This window comes from Oncorhynchus keta, chromosome 21 (genome assembly GCF_023373465.1).
Source record: "Oncorhynchus keta strain PuntledgeMale-10-30-2019 chromosome 21, Oket_V2, whole genome shotgun sequence".
NCBI lineage: Eukaryota > Metazoa > Chordata > Actinopteri > Salmoniformes > Salmonidae > Oncorhynchus > Oncorhynchus keta.
This window is the reverse complement of record NC_068441.1, coordinates 8,662,102-8,679,329: the sequence shown is the minus strand read 5'-3', so window position 1 is coordinate 8,679,329 and position 17,228 is coordinate 8,662,102. Positions and strand designations below refer to the sequence as shown.

At 41.0% G+C, this 17,228-nt stretch overlaps 1 protein-coding gene across 10 annotated transcripts in view; it reads left to right on the top strand.

The window, feature by feature from the left end:
• The window catches only part of LOC118400067 (neural cell adhesion molecule L1-like protein), a 73,198-nt gene extending 68,491 nt beyond the window's left edge, over positions 1-4,707 (top strand). For 9 of the 10 annotated variants that reach the window (XM_035796468.2, XM_035796467.2, XM_035796464.2 and 6 more), the window contains 2 exons: positions 1,411-1,483; positions 2,546-4,707. In XM_035796468.2, the coding sequence (XP_035652361.2) occupies positions 1,411-1,483; positions 2,546-2,852 (380 nt within the window). In that variant the 3' untranslated portion in view covers positions 2,853-4,707. Of the gene's footprint in view, positions 1-1,410; positions 1,484-1,613; positions 1,705-2,545 lie in introns of all 10 variants that reach the window. The other variant, XM_035796470.2, reaches the window with a different exon arrangement.
• Positions 4,708-17,228: the final 12,521 nt, after the last annotated feature.

The window sequence follows — 17,228 nt, the reverse complement described above, 5'->3', positions numbered from 1 at the left end:
AGGTTACTATTTATTCAATTTGAATCCATTGATCACATGCTAACTACACAAGTGTGGTGGCAGGTAGCCTAGTGGTTAGTGCGTTGGGCCAGTACCCAAAAGGTTGCTAGATCGAATCTGATCTGACAATGTAAAAATCTGTTTTTCTGCCCCTGAACAAGGCAGTTATCCCACTGTTCCTAGGATGTAATTGCAAATAAGAATTTGTTCTTAACTGACTTGCCAAGTTAAATAAAGGTTAAAACAATATATATAACCAGGATAAATAATTATGAGACACAGAGAGCCGTTTTCTCTGTTCTTTTCACTGGGCTTCTTCCAATGCTCATGGACCAACACTCTTGCGGCAGTAACACTCTGAATGCCTCTCCCTAGTGGTAGCGCTAAGCATACATGTATATCAATGCAACACAAAGGAGGACTAATAATGGAGTGGATGGCTCAGAAAACAGAAATAATTGTTTTTAACTTGAATTATTATACTCAGATAGGCATGTGGAGTTTTCTTAGATGTGAAATTGCAAATTCGATTTTCATGGGATTGTTTTTAACATGTGAACTTGCAATTCCACATGTGAAGGTGAGATTTACACATGGAGTTTTTTTTACATGTAAAACTGCAAATGTGAATTTCACACGTTAAAGGTCCAATGCAGCCGTTTTTATCTCAATAGCAATAATTAATTAAATTACAATTACATTTAAATTACAATTAAATACTTTACTGTGATTGTTTTCAATACAAATTGGCAAAAAGAAAAATGAGCAAAGAGCAGTTTCTCAAGCAAGAATTTTGCTAGGACTGTCTGGAAGTGGTCTGAGTGGAAAGGGGAAAACTGGAAACTAGCAGTTATTGGCAGAGAGGTTTGGAAATCTCTTTCTCATTGGTCTAATAACTAATTTACCACCTGGTGATGTCACCCGGCAGGCCAAAAAATCCATCCCACCATAACAGACTGATATTTCAGGCTGTCTTTTCAAACAGCTCTTACATTAAAATGGCATCGTCACCATTTTCACAATTTCAAAGTAGCATTCCAACCTGTGTACAAAACATTATGAACAGGCTTTTTCTATGGCATAGACTGGTGAAAGCTATGATCCCTTATTGATGTCACTTGTTAAATCCCCTTCAATCACTGTAGATGAAGGGGAGGAGACAGGTTAAAGAAGGATTTTTAAGCCTTGAGGCAATTAAGGTGTGTGTGTGTGTGTGTGTGTGTGTGTGTGTGTGTGTGTGTGTGCGCGTCATTCAGAGGGTAAATGGGCAAGACAAAATATATTGTGGAATTTAAACTCAACATGTGAAAGCAGCCATTTCACCTGTTTCTTTTGTAAGGGAATATATAAAAAAACTGTTATAGAATGTTATACATGGTACCCTAAATAATTATCTTTCCCTCTGAGCAGTAAAGGAGAAAGAGGACCTCCACCCAGACCTTGAATCCCAGGGTATGCATGATGACACCTTCTGTGAATACAGGTAAATCACACCTCCAACCACCATTGCATCGAGAATTCATTGTACCCAATGTTTTGAATTGTATCACATAACATAATTAATCATCATATAATCATGTAATTCTATCTGTGCATTTCTCCTGATTTAAAAGAAAACCCCACATGCATGAGCTATACACGGACCCTCACAGACATCCCTGTTCGAGACATGCGATGGGCTGAGTAGCATGTATGCTTTAACATGTATGTGGTAAACAGCAACTGTTGTTGTTGACGAATTCGTGATGTCGATGTGGTATCACCCTATATGGTGCATTGTGATTAGGTAGACGTGTGGTGGTAGAGCTCAGCTCATTAGCAGTAACAGCCTCATTGTTCAGATGTTACTAATTGTTTCTGAATGGAGCTCAATGAAGGATGGCTGCCTGGCCGCAACACAACCTAGCAGGAGGCTAAAAACCAATCTGTGTAATTGAATGCAGCTCATCTCCGGGGCAATAATATCTGTGCTCAATTCATTAATCCTCCACTGGTCCGATTCAGAACACACTCAAAGAATGCAACTCAGAGACCCGCACACCACTCCAATCAGTAGTCTCACACTCAGAACCTAAATTGAATCAGAAGTAGCCTAGACATCTTTCGCCATATGGTCACAGTAAAGTTGAGAACTAGAGTGGTGTGTGTGGTCCTTAAAATATGTGGCCCCCAACGTCAGACCAGGGGAAAGCACATTTATTGTATGTTTGCTCCAAAATCTGAAGCACACTATAATTGTACACTACAACGGCCCGACATCCACATCAATACCCTGTCTTCTTTAAATCATCCCATTCATTGTCACATACAGTACATGGATATACTGTACATGTAGAGTTGAAGTACTCTTGACATATTTGATCATTTTTCCTCTGTCCATTAGTCAGAGGTAGACATTGCTGCCAGAATCACTGAAGCTCTTCATTGAAGCTTTATGGGTTCAAACCTGCCTGTGTCCCTGTCCTCACCAGTAAAGCCTATTGAGTTAAGCCATGAGTGAAATTAGGTGGATTTTAAATCCCCTGTTTTTGTGCCATCGACACAGTGACAACGATGAGAAGCCACTGAAGGGCAGCCAGCACTCTCTGAGCGGACAGATCAAAGCAGAGGACAGTGGGGACAGCCTGGTGGACTATGGGGATGAGGACGCCCAGTTCAACGAGGATGGCTCCTTTATCGGCGAGTACGCTGGACGCAAGGAAAAAGGGTGTCCATGGAAGTCAAAGGAACCACCAATCAGAGCAAAGCGTAAGAGAAAGGAAAAGGGGCCATCATCCATCCTTAGGACAACACTTTCATCAGACTGGTCGAGGGGTGGGGGGCGGGGGGGGGGGATCTCATGTGAAATGTAATTTGTCATTGTCAGCTACACTGCCATCTTCATTTTATAAAGCTTGTCCTGTTATCAAACTGTAACAGAATGCATCATTTCGAAATGTATATATTATTGTATGTGTGGAGGTGTTTTATATTACCGCAAATCAGTGAAAACCTTTGAGGCTTTTGCATTTTTTTGTCAAATGCAACAACTGTTTGTAATCCACTGAAATATAAAAGGAAGAAAATAAGAACTCCAGTCCACATTGCTCCTTGTGTTATACTGCCAGGTCTTTTAGCAAACAACACGTGTATGTGAGCATATGATGTCTGTCTTGTTCAGTTGAAGCAAATATTATTGACATTTTATATTTGAAATGCATTCATTAAATATGATTTTAATATGTGTACAAAAGCTGTTTATTAACTTATTTCCTGGTTTTATACATGACAAAATAATACAAAATGGATGCCTCAGTTTTATCACATGATGAAATACACAAAAGACCCAAAGCAGGTGGGTCGTTCCACTTATTAGGTGCCTTTTGAGTAGTGTAATTTGGTAAACATATATTTTTTTTAACTCATTTTAATATTCTGTCATAAAGACAGTTCAACTTAATAAAAAAACACTTTTTCCCATCTCAATGTTTTTAAAAAATAAAACTATAGTAAGTGCCTATTAAATGCCAAATAAAGTAACAGGGTTGACCGTAACAGGGTTAATCTTAAAACTTCATCTTAAATCAGCCATGAATCCCCTTGTGACTGGGGGGAAATAAGCTTGTTGTGTGCAACAGGGAGCGGCAATTGAATGCAAGCTTCACAAAGAAAATGTAATTATAAAAAAATGGCTCGCCTGTTGATCTATGTGCTACAGGGTTAATGTGTTATGCTCGACTCGCTCAGTTTCCTCCACAAAAGACCAGAAAATGGCCAAAAAGAGTAGAAACGGCTCACCTCCATTTACACTGTAATTTGACTATTAGATGTTCACTGTTTCTTTTGAAAAACATGTTTGAAAAGGAATAGTTTCACTATATTTAAACAAAGAGTTCAGTTCACATAACAGGGTTGACATTAAAATGACAGAGTTTTTTTTTTTTTGTTAAGCTTAAGATGAATTACTAATCATATGAAATAAATAATCATCATCAGAAATGAGTGTCAAAGCAACAAAATAACTAGGGCTTTACAATGATGGTGAAAACTTGGAGAATGTTGGGGTTAAGTGGATTAAAGTCACAGAGGATGCACAGAGCGACATGAATTTTATGTCTATTCATATTTAAAAAATCTGATTTATTGAATTTCCCATGTGGTCTATATTTAAGGCTACTTCATTTACGATAACAGGCAATTCAATATTTGTGCACAATTTCTACTTAATATATCAAAGGGACACAAAAGGCACTCATTTCATGGAACGACCCAGGTGCTCTGAGAACTCCTCTCAGTTGATAACAGGAAAGTACTTATACTGTTGTTGTGGACATTTCTGATACAATTTCCACTGCGAGGCTGTGATTCAGTGGTTTTATGCGACAGCTTGCTACAACATGCAGACAATTATCAACCGTGTTACCGCTTGATCTATTCTAGTTCATCAAAATACCAATTAAAGCATGGCTTAATGTTGTCCCAATGTCCATAGAACAACCTTGCTCATTACAACTTGCATGCCATTTTAGACAATGCCATTCAACTCCAAAAAAACGAATCACAGTCGTAAGCCTGTTTTTAAAGTCAACCTAAACGTTAACACGACAATCGCCTTCTATTGCATCTTTGTACAAAAAAAAAAAAAAACATGTACAGCTATTGCATGTGTTTCAGAACGTTTGTGGATGTTTTTGATGTTATTAAATTGTCTCACTTTTCATAACCGTTGGCCATGGACTGACTGTCCGTCTTTAAACTGTACACGTAAAGAACACTTCCACTTCAACATAAACAATTTGTGCTTTGGGGTTTGTGATACACTGAACCACCTGCAGAAAGCTTTGCAATGCCGTCATAACATCTACTGGTAGGGATGCAGTGCATGACTATGTTACAACTGTGGTAAGTGTTCTGTCTGTAAATAATGCATAACACTATTGGGACATGAATGTGTATACTCTGTGTGGGGTTAGTTCTGTTACTGAAATTTACTGCATATCTACAGTGATAACTCAATTACATGTTTACCTCAAATTGTGCCGAATTGTCTAGGAGCGTCTCCAATTCATAGATTCTGGAATGCATATGTTTGTTCAGCTTTGAGTTTAGAACATGTATTGACTTCATCAGGTGTTGATTAGCGAGAGAATTTCCTGATGAAGCAATATCATATGCAGAAACAGATCACACGCCAATCATTACAGACTTCAAGTCAGAAGTCTGAGAACAGTGGGGGGGCGGGAAACGTTTATCTGAAAATAAATCACTGCAATGTCAGGCCTGTCTCCAAGGTTGTTAATGGGTTGTTTAAAACAACTTGTGCCTCAGGAGACTTACATGGGAAATCAAAGGGGTGGGTTCAGTCAGTGGATAAAGGAGCAGGGCTATAATCACATGGATAAGCAGAGAGTAGAGTATCACACTGCTCAGGTCATGATGGTTTACCCAGTTCCATTTGACTGAACTTTACAAGTCACACTTCCTCCTGTGTGAGGGACCACATTTGCTCTTTAGGACTCAGCAGACAAAATAAATATATTAAAGAAAACTGCTATATACAGTGCCTTCAGAAAGTATTCAGACCCCTTGACTTTTTCCACATAGGGATAGGTTACAGCCTTATTCAAAAATAGATTAAAATAGATTAAATTGTCCCCCCCCCCACATCGATCTACAGACAATACCCTATAATGACAAAGCAAAAACAGGTTTAGACATTTTTGCACATTTATTAAAAATGAAAAATGTTTTCAGACCCTTTACTCAGTACCTGTTTGCAGCACCTTCGGCAGCGATTACAGCCTTGAGTCTTCTTGAGTATGAAGCTACACGCTTGGCACCCCTGAATTTGGGGAGTTTCTCCCATTCTTCTCTGCAGATCCTCTCAAGCTCTGTCAGATTGAATAGGGAGTGTCGCTGCACAGCTATTTTCAGCTCTCTCTGGAGATGTTCAGTCAGGTTCAAGTTTGGGCTCTGGCTGGGCCACTCAAGGACATTCAGAGACTTGTTCCGAAGCCACTTCTGTGTTGTCTTGGTTGTGTACTTAGGGTGATTGTCCTATTGGAAGGTGAACCTTCGCCCCAGTCTGAGGTCCTGAGCACTCTGGAGCAGGTCTTTATCAAGGAGCTCTCTGTACTTTTCTCTGTTCATCTTTCCCTCGATCCTGACTATTCTCCCAGGACCTGTCGCTACAAAAACACCATAGAGATGGTGTCAGGTTTCATCCAGACGTGACACTTGGTTTCATCAGACCAGATAATCTTGTTTCTCATGGTCTGAGAGTCCTTTAGATGCCTTTTGCAAACTCCAAGGGGGCTGTCATCTGCCTTTTACTGAGGAGTGGCGTCCGTCTGGCCACTCTACCATAATGGTGCTTGGTGGAGCGCTGCAGAGATGGTTGTCCTTGTCCTCTATCTCAACAGAGGAACTCTGGAGCTCTGTCAGAGTGACCATCGGGTTCTTGGTCACATCCCTGGCCAAGGCCTTTCTCCCACGATAGCTCAGTTTGGCCGGGCGGCCAGCTCTAGGAAGAGTCTTGGTGGTTCCAAACTTCTTCCATTTAAGAATGATGGAGATCACTGTGTTCTTGGAGACCTTCAATGCTGCAGACAATTTTTGTTACGCATCCGCAGATCTGTACCTAGACACAATCATGTCTCGGAGCTCTACGGACAATTCCTTTGACCTCATGGCTTGGTCAATGCTCTGAAATGCGTTGTCAACTTTGGGACCTTATATAGACAGGTGTGTGCTTTTCCAAATCATGTCCTATCAATTGAATTTACCACAGGTGGACTCCAATCAAGTTGTAGATACATCTCAAGGATGATCAATGGAAATGGGATGTACCTGAGCTCAATTTCGAGTGTCGAGTATCATAGCAAAGGGTCTGAATTGTTATGTAAATAAAATCTAAAAACCTGTTTTCACTTTGTCATTATAGTGTATTATGTGTAGATTGTTGAGGAAAAAATATTTGTATCCGTTTTAGAATACGTTTTTATAAGAGGAACAGCTATATTGATCAATTATATGGTCCCTTGGATATTCTGTGTACGTTAAAATGTTTTTAGCTGTGAATAATCCACTACATTGTTCTACCTTACCTCTAGTGTAGTGTAATTGACTGTAGGAACAAGGACTGAGCCCCTGTGCTCGTGTTACTGAGGCTGCTGAGGAATGAATGCAGGAGAGGAGAGGTCAATGACTCAGAGCACAATGTGAACCTATAAGAGCCCCAGTGATGCCAGAGAGAATTTTCAGACAAAGCACTCCCACAGCGTTTCATCTAAATCACTAGGAAAGTTATAAATAATGTACAACTCGGGTCAACGTCAGCATTTGCATAGACGGCCCAGAGCAGGAACAAATGGCTGGATTAAGTAGAGGAAAAATGGTCTCTCCCACACTATATATTATTTCCTGTGTCACCAGTTCCAGTTTGTTTCAGATATCCAGGTTGCAGCCACTGGAGGAGCCAAATATCCAACCTGGTCTCAGAGCATTTCATATTATTCTGTACGTTAATCCATTACACTCCATTTAGTATATGTTACGTTTTGTATGGTATCTACCCATTTGAGGATATCCATCACCCATTTCGATGATATGTTACGAATTAAAATGTGTATGATACAGTTGAAGTCGTAAGTTTACATACATCTTAGCCAAATACATTTAAACTCAGTTTTTCACAATTCCTGACATTTAATCCTAGTAACAATTCCCTGTTTTAGGTCAGTTAGGATCACCACTTTATTTTAAGAATGTGAAATGTCAGAATAATAGTAGAGAGAATTATTATTTCAGCTTTTATTATCACATTCCCACTGGGTCAGAAGTGTACATACACTTAATTAGTATTTGATAGCATTGCCTTCAAATTGTTTAACATTTAACAAATTGTCAAACTTTTCGGGTAGCCTTCCACAAGCTTCCCACAATAAGTTGGGTGAATTTTGGCCCATTCGTCCTGACAGAGCTGGTGTAACTGAGTCAGGTTTTTCATTTTTTTCAGCTTTTTCAGTTCTGCCCACAAATTTCTATGGGATTGAGGTTATGGCTTTGTGATGGCCACTCGTAAACCTAGACTTTGTTGTCCTTAAGCCATTTTGCCACAACTGTGGAAGTGTGCTTGGGGTTATTGGCCATTTGGAAGACCCATTTGCAACCAAGCTTTAACTTCCTGACTGATGTCTTGAGACGTTGCTTCAATATATCCACGTAATTTTCCTACCTCATGATGCCATCTATTTTGTGAAGTGCTCCTGTCCCTCCGTCAGTAAAGCACCCTCACAACATCATGCTGCCACCCCCGTGCTGCCACCTCCGTGCCCCTCCCCCTTTTTCCTCCTAACATAACGATGGTCATTATGGCCAAACAGTTCTATTTTTGTTTCATCAGACCAGAGGACATTTCTCCAAAAAGTACCATCTTTGTCCCCATGTGCAGTTGCAAACCGTAGTCTGGCTTTTTTATGCCGTTTTTGGAGCAGGGGCTCCTGAAACACTGAGCGGCCTTTCAGGTTATGTTGATATAGGACTCGTTTTACTGTTGATATAGACACTTTTTTATAGGTTTCCTCCAGCATCTTCACAAGGTCCTTTGCTGTTGTTCTGGGATTGATTTGTACTTTTTGCACCAAAATACGTTCATCTATAGGAGACAGAACACGTCTCCTTCCTGAGCGGTATGATGGCTGCGTTGTCCCATGGTGTTTGTACTTGCATACAATTGTTTGTACAGATGAACGTGGTACCTTCAGGCGTTTGGAAATTACTCCCAAGGATGAACCTGATTTGTGGATTTTTACCATTTTTTTCTGTGGTCTTGGCTGATTTCTTTTGATTTTCCCATGATGTCAAGCAAAGAGGCACTGAGTTTGAAGGTAGGCCTTGAAATACATCCACAGGGACACCTTCAATTGACTCAAATTATGTCAATTAGCCTATCAGAATCTTCTAAAGCCCTGACATAATTTTCTGGAATTTTCCAAGCTGTTTGAAGCCACAGCCAACTTAGTGCATGTAAACTTCTGACCCACTGGAATTGTGATACAGTGAATTTTTGTGAAATAGTATGTCTGTAAACAATTGTTGAAAAAAATTACTTGTGTCATGCACAAAGTAGATGTCCTAACCGACTTGCCAAAACTATTGTTTGTTAACAATAAATGTGTGGAGTGGTTGAAAAATTTGTTTTAATGACTCCAACCTGAGTGTATGTAAACTTCCGACTTCAACTGTATGTTACGAATTTGCAAAATGTACAATAAGTTATGAATTTGTAAAATGTATGATATGTTACGAATTCTAGCTAGGTGGCTAATGTTAGCTAGCTGGCTAGTGTTAGCTAGGCTAGTGGTTAGGGCTAGACTTAGCTAAAAGAGTTAAGGTCAAGGGAATGGTTAGCTAAAATGGTTAGGGGACGGGTTTGCTAACATGCTAAATAGTTGAAAAGTTGCTAAGTAGCTTAAATTGTCCGTGATGAAATTACCATTTTTAACCTTTGGGTTGCTGGACGTTTGAATTATACGTCCCTCCAACCTCCCTACTTGTGTGTGTGTGTGGCATCGGTATGCGTGTGTCCTTAATGTTGGACGTGATTCATGTTTTTGCTGATTTACTGGCATTCTCATCATGAAGCCAATTAGTGAAATAATCAAGAACATTATGTAACTTTTTATACCTTGTTTCATTTTAATTAAATCTCTTCAAGCACACTGGAACAATTTGGGACAGTAGAAACTGTCAATGTCTTTGGGAAGGTGTAATCTTTTTCGTCAAGTTTGCACAGTCATGGTTTAATTTGTCTTTGGGACTTGAAAGGAAATAATTTAATTGTTAAATTAAATTACACATATTTTGTTGACTTAAATATAACGTGTTGTTTTTAATTAAAGACCGAAACATCTTTGCCTAACAGGTTGATTTCCAAAGTAAGTTTCCAATTTGTTCCTTGCTTGGATACTTTCTGTATTTTCTGCATGAAAATAAACTCTTTCTGCCCTTCTTATTGTCTTAGCAAGAGTTAGTTACAGACCATATTCATATTAAGGTAAGGAAGTCCTGCATTACAAGTGAACTGAACTCTATGTGAAGGGTGATTCATTTAGAGAGTGGCAAAAATGGTAATGCCTGTGCAGGCCTGTGACTCTCTCAAAGCCCTGATGCAGCTGGGACATCTAAGGGATTGATCTCAACACATCGTACTTACGCTGCAAATGAATTGATCCCCAGGACTCTTGGAGCTGTCAGCAACTCACGTTGTATGAGACCTTCATTCATCAACACATTTTTCCATGTGAGCAGCAACTTTTGGGGGGAGAAAAATAGAGCAAAACTTATCTGCATAATTCCTGCTGCCAGCACTACTGGACATTTCAGGAAATAAACGATGGTCAGGAGGCGGTTAGAGCTTTCTGAGTGTCCCAGATGATCTGAAAGGCATTTGGCCTGGCCTGTTAAAACGCAATTTCTGTTATTCTGCTCTTCTGAGGGATATATAAAGCATAATTATTATATATGGTCCTGCACGGCTCAATTGGTAGAGCGTGGTGCTTGCAACGTCAGGGTTGTGGGTTTGATTCCCACCATACCAAAATGTGTACGCACACTACAATAAGTGGCTTTGGATAAACTCATTAGCTAAGTGGTTTAATTATGCTGTAATCATACTTACGTACTGCAAAACCATAAATCAACCTTTTTGGCCTAAGACTGGATTTAATCTTTATGAGAAGAAAGAAACTATCTATGTAATGCAGGGGATGTCAAACTCATTCCGTGGAGGGCCTAGTGTTTGCTGGTTTTTGGTTTTGCATTTCAATTAAGACCTAGACAACTAGGTGTGGGGAGTTCCTTACTAATCAGTGAACTGAATTCATCAATCAAGTACAAGGGAGGAGTGAAATCCCGCAGTCGCTCGGCCCTCCATGGAATGAGTTTGACACGTGACGTAATGACTCAGGTCGCTGAGGAGCAAAGTGTCTGCATTGCTGTCCAATTATCCACAGACCGGATGCATGCACTCTCACCTACAGACTTGGCATGAGAATTTGTGACGCTTCAGCCTTGACTTTCTAGTGGCCCTACAGTCTAACAGTAATTCTGAGGTTAATGATGATTACAGAGACATCTCAAATGTCTGGTACTGGCTCTTGATGGTGTGCAATCCAAACTGTTGCAGAACGGAGTGGCTTTCTCAGTAAAACAGTTATTTGCATTCGTAACAGAGTATTTCCCTGAAGCTTTGAATGATAGGACTAGGACATTTTCACAGCATTTCTGGAGAAGCCATGAAATGACCAACCCCAGATTGACATATCTGGCACAGACAGAAGCTGTACTGTGACTCTGGTAGCACTTATTTAGGAATGTTGGCTATGGATGAACACATGGCAGGGCAAAGGTAAACGGGTCCCCTTGTGAGGCGGACAGATGGGGATATTTCACACAACTAAGATGGCTCTTGGCCTGCTCTGGAAATGGCCCAATACAGCAGCAGAGGTTCCTGCAGTTCAGACTGGGGAGACTCCTTGTTTGACCTGGAATCTCCATTCATCTCCGGCCAAGTCCCCACACGTCACCCTCCACTGTATGTGGATCAGCCTGTCTGTCTGTGTGGTGAGATGAGCAGCACAGTGTCTGTCCTCTAGGCAGTGCTACAGTATGGCCTTCTGTACTAGAGAACAGGTCCCCCTAGCTTGTATAATCCATGGGTTTCATGAATGATAAAAAGTGTGGAATAAATAAATAAACAGGAGCATTACCATTCTACAGAGACCTGCCCTTATCACAAATGCACAAGTGGACTCGTGCTTCGAAGTGTATTTGCATATTTTACTCTCTTTGTCATTAGTACGCAATGCCATCGAAAACATTTTTCCAAACCCATTTACACTCCTTCCTTTATGTCTCTATGCAAGGCTTATATAGACTATCACCTGGAATAATGATGGATTTGCAGAAGTCAAACGTTCAGATATACACCCAATCAGGAATATGAATGACAAATACATCCCCCTGTACATTAACATACTATTTGTGGAAATGATATGCAGGAACGGTGTAATATAAGAAATGCCCAAAGCTTAAATCTAATAAAAGAAATGCAATGTATTATTTATTGATATGCTGGGGGCATTAAACAACTTCTCGTTATTGCCCTAATGGTGTTCTGCAAATCCCTGCCCTTGGTCTTCAGGATTAGGATTATTAATTTTGCCAGAGTGCCTTACAGATGGGGAAATTCCCTACAAGTTTTTGTAAATGCAGAAATATTTTCTGTACTTTCAAGTATATCATGTCCACCTAATTTTATGAGCAATAACAATGTTAAGTGGTTGCTGTGCTGAATACTGCCAGTGCATTTCAACTGCTCAGTGTAATGCAGCACCAATGAATGTGTTTGACAAATGTGTTATCAGAAATGAATCCAAAATTGTTTCATTACATTGCAGTCAGAAGTAATAGTGATAATGTATGGTCTAATAATTCAGTTGTCCAGGATTTGTTTTCATTTGTTTGATTTACAACAGGAATGGATTGGAATAAGAAGTCAAGCTTCAAGGAAACATGTAGTACAGCTCCAACATACAACAAAGTGGGCTGGCCAAGTAAAGTGAAAATACTATTATTCAGATAAATAGAGCTACAGTAATTGGGCAAAACAGGTCCCTGGTTTATTGAGCCATAAATCAATTTGGTCTGCTCTCAGTGCACCAAGTGCAACATATCCCTAAAAGGGAATACCCCAAATGCTTATGTTATTTTTTTGAAGAGATTTCAATTATGTTGATCAAAAAAGCATTGACTGGTCCTACAAATACTTCAAAGTATAATGATGTTAACACATGCCAATATAATGTCTTGAGAAACAAACAACCTCATTTTAGATTTGTGGAAAAAGTCATATACTGTAGGTCTCAATTGTATTATCTAGTTCTTTCTCTGGAAGGGGCCTAATCTAAGATGTTTTGTATTGCTATATATTGTGTGAGGAGAGATGCAGCACTGCCCCTGGCATTTCAGAAGACCTACAGTATATAAAGTATGTCTACAACTTAATGACTTGAGTCGACAGCGCCTCCAGCTCGTCCTAGCGTCTGGCTTCTAGCTTCTGGCTCACAGCTGGCGAGGAGACCGCAAGAGGAGTGGTTCTCTGTGATCCAATCAGGTGAGGGGGCTATTATCTGCTGTGTGCTGGGCTGTTCAGCCAGCCACCTGCACAGGGCTCCCCACCAGGGGCTGTCAACCACGCCGGAGGCTCTTACACATTCTGACCACATTTTTTTTATACCAGTTACTCCATGATAAACTGAGCCAAAGTCCTACAATGCTACTTTAAAAAGCCATCACACTAGAGAGGATCAGCTTCAGAGCACTACATTCAAGGCATTCCGGCTCAATCACTTTGACCTTCACGGGTTAAAAAATATTTTTAAAACAGTCTGTAAATTGCTATGAAATGAGGGCTGGCACAGTAATCATATTATTGAGTAATCAACAATTATGGACATTAACCGTGAATTAAAAATAATTATCATAATCATGATAATGTACATACATTTTAGGGTGGAGGGGGGATTTTAATGTAATTTTCAAGTAACGATAGTTTATCTGACAGCAGTTTTTCATTTTTACAAGAAGAGGGTATGGTTTGTAATTTCTCAACAAGGGCAGCAGAGAGAGATAGGATACGGCACGGGTCAAAATGATTGATTGATTACCATACGTCATGATGACACGTGCATGTTTAAATATGTGCCCCCGCCCCGGCCCCCCTGTTCGTGTGGTCATGTGTTAGAGGGTGTGTGTTATTTTATAGTTCTATGTTATGCTTTGAAGTAGGGTTGTTGTTTGATGTCTAGGGGGGCTGGTTGAACTGGGGAGGGTGGTGTTTGAACTTTTGGGACCGTACACCCTGTTTTATCTCCCTTATGGTTGTTATCTATGAAGCAGGAATGTCCAGGGTTATGTATTTGGGGCCTAGGCTTTATAAATGTCCAGAACAAGCCATTTTTTAAGACCTGAATATTAAACATCTAAAATATGTCTACAAGGGGAATTCTCGGAGTGCTCTGTAGCTCATGTCATGAATCCAACGGCAAAAGCCTGGAGGATATTTTGCTTGAGGCTCCCGAATGTTTTAACGGATTTTTGTGTACAAGCGAGGGACATATTTCGTACATATTCAACCCGGAGGAATCTACGGTTAAGATATTCACAGACAGCGTGTCCCAACCCTTTTATCGTGCAGAACCCGAGAGTTTTTCTCCAGCGCTAAGGATGCGAGAATGGCTTAAAATAAGGCTAGTTTTGTGTCAAATGGAACGAGTCCTGAGTGCTTCAAGGCTGCCAGGATATGCGTTGGAAGAACAAGTCTGTGGATGAAATGATCTAATGGCTCTGAGAGTCACTTCCATGGGGTATACCCCGGACTACACCCTACGTCATGATGAGGCGTGCATGTTTAAATATGTGCCCCCGCCCCGGCGCCCCTGTTCGTGTGGTCATGTGTTAGAGGGTGTTTGTTATTTTATATCTATATGTCAGGCCTTGAAGTATTCAAGGTGTTTGATGAGTAGGGGGGTCTGGTTGTGTGTGTGGGGGGGGGGGTTTGAGTGTTTGAACTTTTGGGACCATGGCCTTTTGAGACCCCACCCCCCCATCTTTATCTCCCTTATGTTTGTTATCTGATGAAGCAGGAATGTCTGGGGCTATAGCACTGGGGCATCAGCATTATAAATGTCCAGAACAAGGCTTGTGAACCCAGAACCGTAAACGCTATTTTTTAAACATGGATTTTGCGATCAGTGGCAAAGCTGTGATGACTGTAGCCTCGGAGGCAGGACCGCGTCTGAAACATCGAGAAAGGGCAAAGTATACAGCCGCAATATACGATGCACCAAAAAAGCGGTTTCTAAACGTGTATAGAACCCAGATACCGCCCGCAACGGCGCTGAAAGATGAAGTGTTGATGTCTAACGGACAGCATTGGGGGTATCTGTTTGATTACTTGGCCTGTAGCGTGAAACTCTATACGTTAGCTGAAGGAGAAGAATATACCGACCAGAAATTAGGCGTGACTTATGAGGTTGAAGACTGGACGGTTTTTCGACAGGTTTTGTGTCCCGAACTGAGCCGTATCACCAAGGGTTACAGCTTGTTCACAGGCTACGAGACCCGTTGGGAAGGTACCCCGGACACCTCAGGAAGAGTATTTCACAGGGTGAAAATACAACGAAAAAATGGACTCCCCTGCGGCTGCGTGGAGTTCTACGTCAGCACCGCGGAAATCCGAAACCAAAACATCCGGGATGGCGGTTCAGGCGGGATTTCCGGCTTCGAATGCTTATCCCCTTTAAAAGCTGGCCTTTAATGGAATTGAAAATGTTGGACGCTCTGTTTGTACAGAGCCAAAAGCGCCAGAGCATTGTTCGACTAAAGAAGTGCTTAATATATACGAATCTGGAGGATTACGACTCAAAGCATCCCCAAGAAGATACAACGTCAGGAGATGCAGCCCCCAAAGAAAGCGAGGTAAGCGGTGTTGTTAACCCCGCCCAGATACCCCGAGGGCTGGTTCAAGAATAAAAGGCTTGTTCTTAAAACCTACAGTTCTTAACCTACGCATTGACCATGGATATTCCTAACGCATACCCGAACTCCGAAACGGCCTGGGCTCCCGACACTAAGGATTGTATGCCGCGCAGCCCTCCATTCTACTCCCCCCTGGCAAGACCCTCGACACCCCCTATATGTACACAACCTGAGGACGTGTTTGATGGGGTGGTCAGTACTATTTTTGTGGACACAATCAAGGCCTCAGTAGCCACGCTTTTAGACGTGGTGATTGGAGAATATATACGAGAAAAATGCATCGGTTGTGAGATTAATCACCCCAGCCAGCGAAGGCATCCCTGCCTATACGATCCCCCAAGATACTACTTCTTCAACAATTTTGAGGCGCTGGTGAAGAGACTTTGGTCCTGCCGGTTTATACCATCGCTCGTCAGAGCCCTGGAGGCTATGGGCCTTGTGCCGTCTATCCCCAGAGTTTACGGGGTAACCGAGGCGTTCCTACATGAACTGAAGGAGGCCATTCACATACACGAGAAACTCAAAGAAATCTGACACACCCTGGTGGAGGATAACAAATACTGGGAGGCTGTGGTGTCTGATGTGATGACTTTCTGGCTCAATAAACCCCAAGAGCCCGAGTGACATTTTTGTTATTTAGATGTAGAGCAATGGGTAACTATGTGTATACGAGGTTGGAGAGAATAAATACATTTTTTCTTTTGAGAGAACTTACAAGTGTTATGCATCAAATTATTGAAAATAAAGTGAACAATGTCTCGTTCTACACAACCCCCAATTCCGGGGCTAATGTAGAGCGTGTTTTGAAAATGGACAAAATCATGAATCATGTACGACATGCGGGCGAGGGTCTACAATGGACACAAATGGTTACCCGGCTTGGTGGTGATTCTGAAAAACTAGAAACAACCTTGTCTAAGATTTTACTTTATTTGTTTGAAACACCCTTTAATTGTAACATGTATCATATTTATAGCTGATGTGTCTGTTGTAAAAATTCAGCGAAACAAACCTGTTAATCTAAGACAAATATACAAGGTTTTACATGATTCGATCATAGAGAAAGGGGGGGGGGGCATGTATCCTGCAACGAATTATGGATTGTCTGTAGACGTAATACCTAATGTTTTCATGAAAATAAAAATCCCCAAAAATGAAAATGAAATGTTGTTGTTATTTGAAAGTGGCTCATTAACGTTATTGGACCTCAGAGAGGCAAGAAGGAGGGCAGAGCAGATTTTGAAAAACATTTATTATAATCCCGCTAACCCGGGGTCTTATGGGGGTAAGGAACGTTTACAGCGCGCTTTAGCCGAAGAAACAGGTCACAGGTTAAGTGATGCTAAAGTCAATGAGTGGCTATCCGAACAAGATGCGCACAGTCTGCATAAACCCGTAAGAAAACATTTTCCTAGAAATATAGTTTTTTCTACACACCCATTGTCCCAATTTCAGGCTGATCTATGTGACATGCAGGCCCTTGCAGATAAAAATGAAGGAAACCGCTACATGCTAACGGTCATAGATATTTTCTCTAAAATAGCTTTTGTCAGGGTCTTAAAAAATAAGACCGGCGCTGAGGTGACCAGGGCATTTGCCTCTATCTTGAAGGAAGGAGGCGCCCCCAAGAAAGTGCAGACCGATGG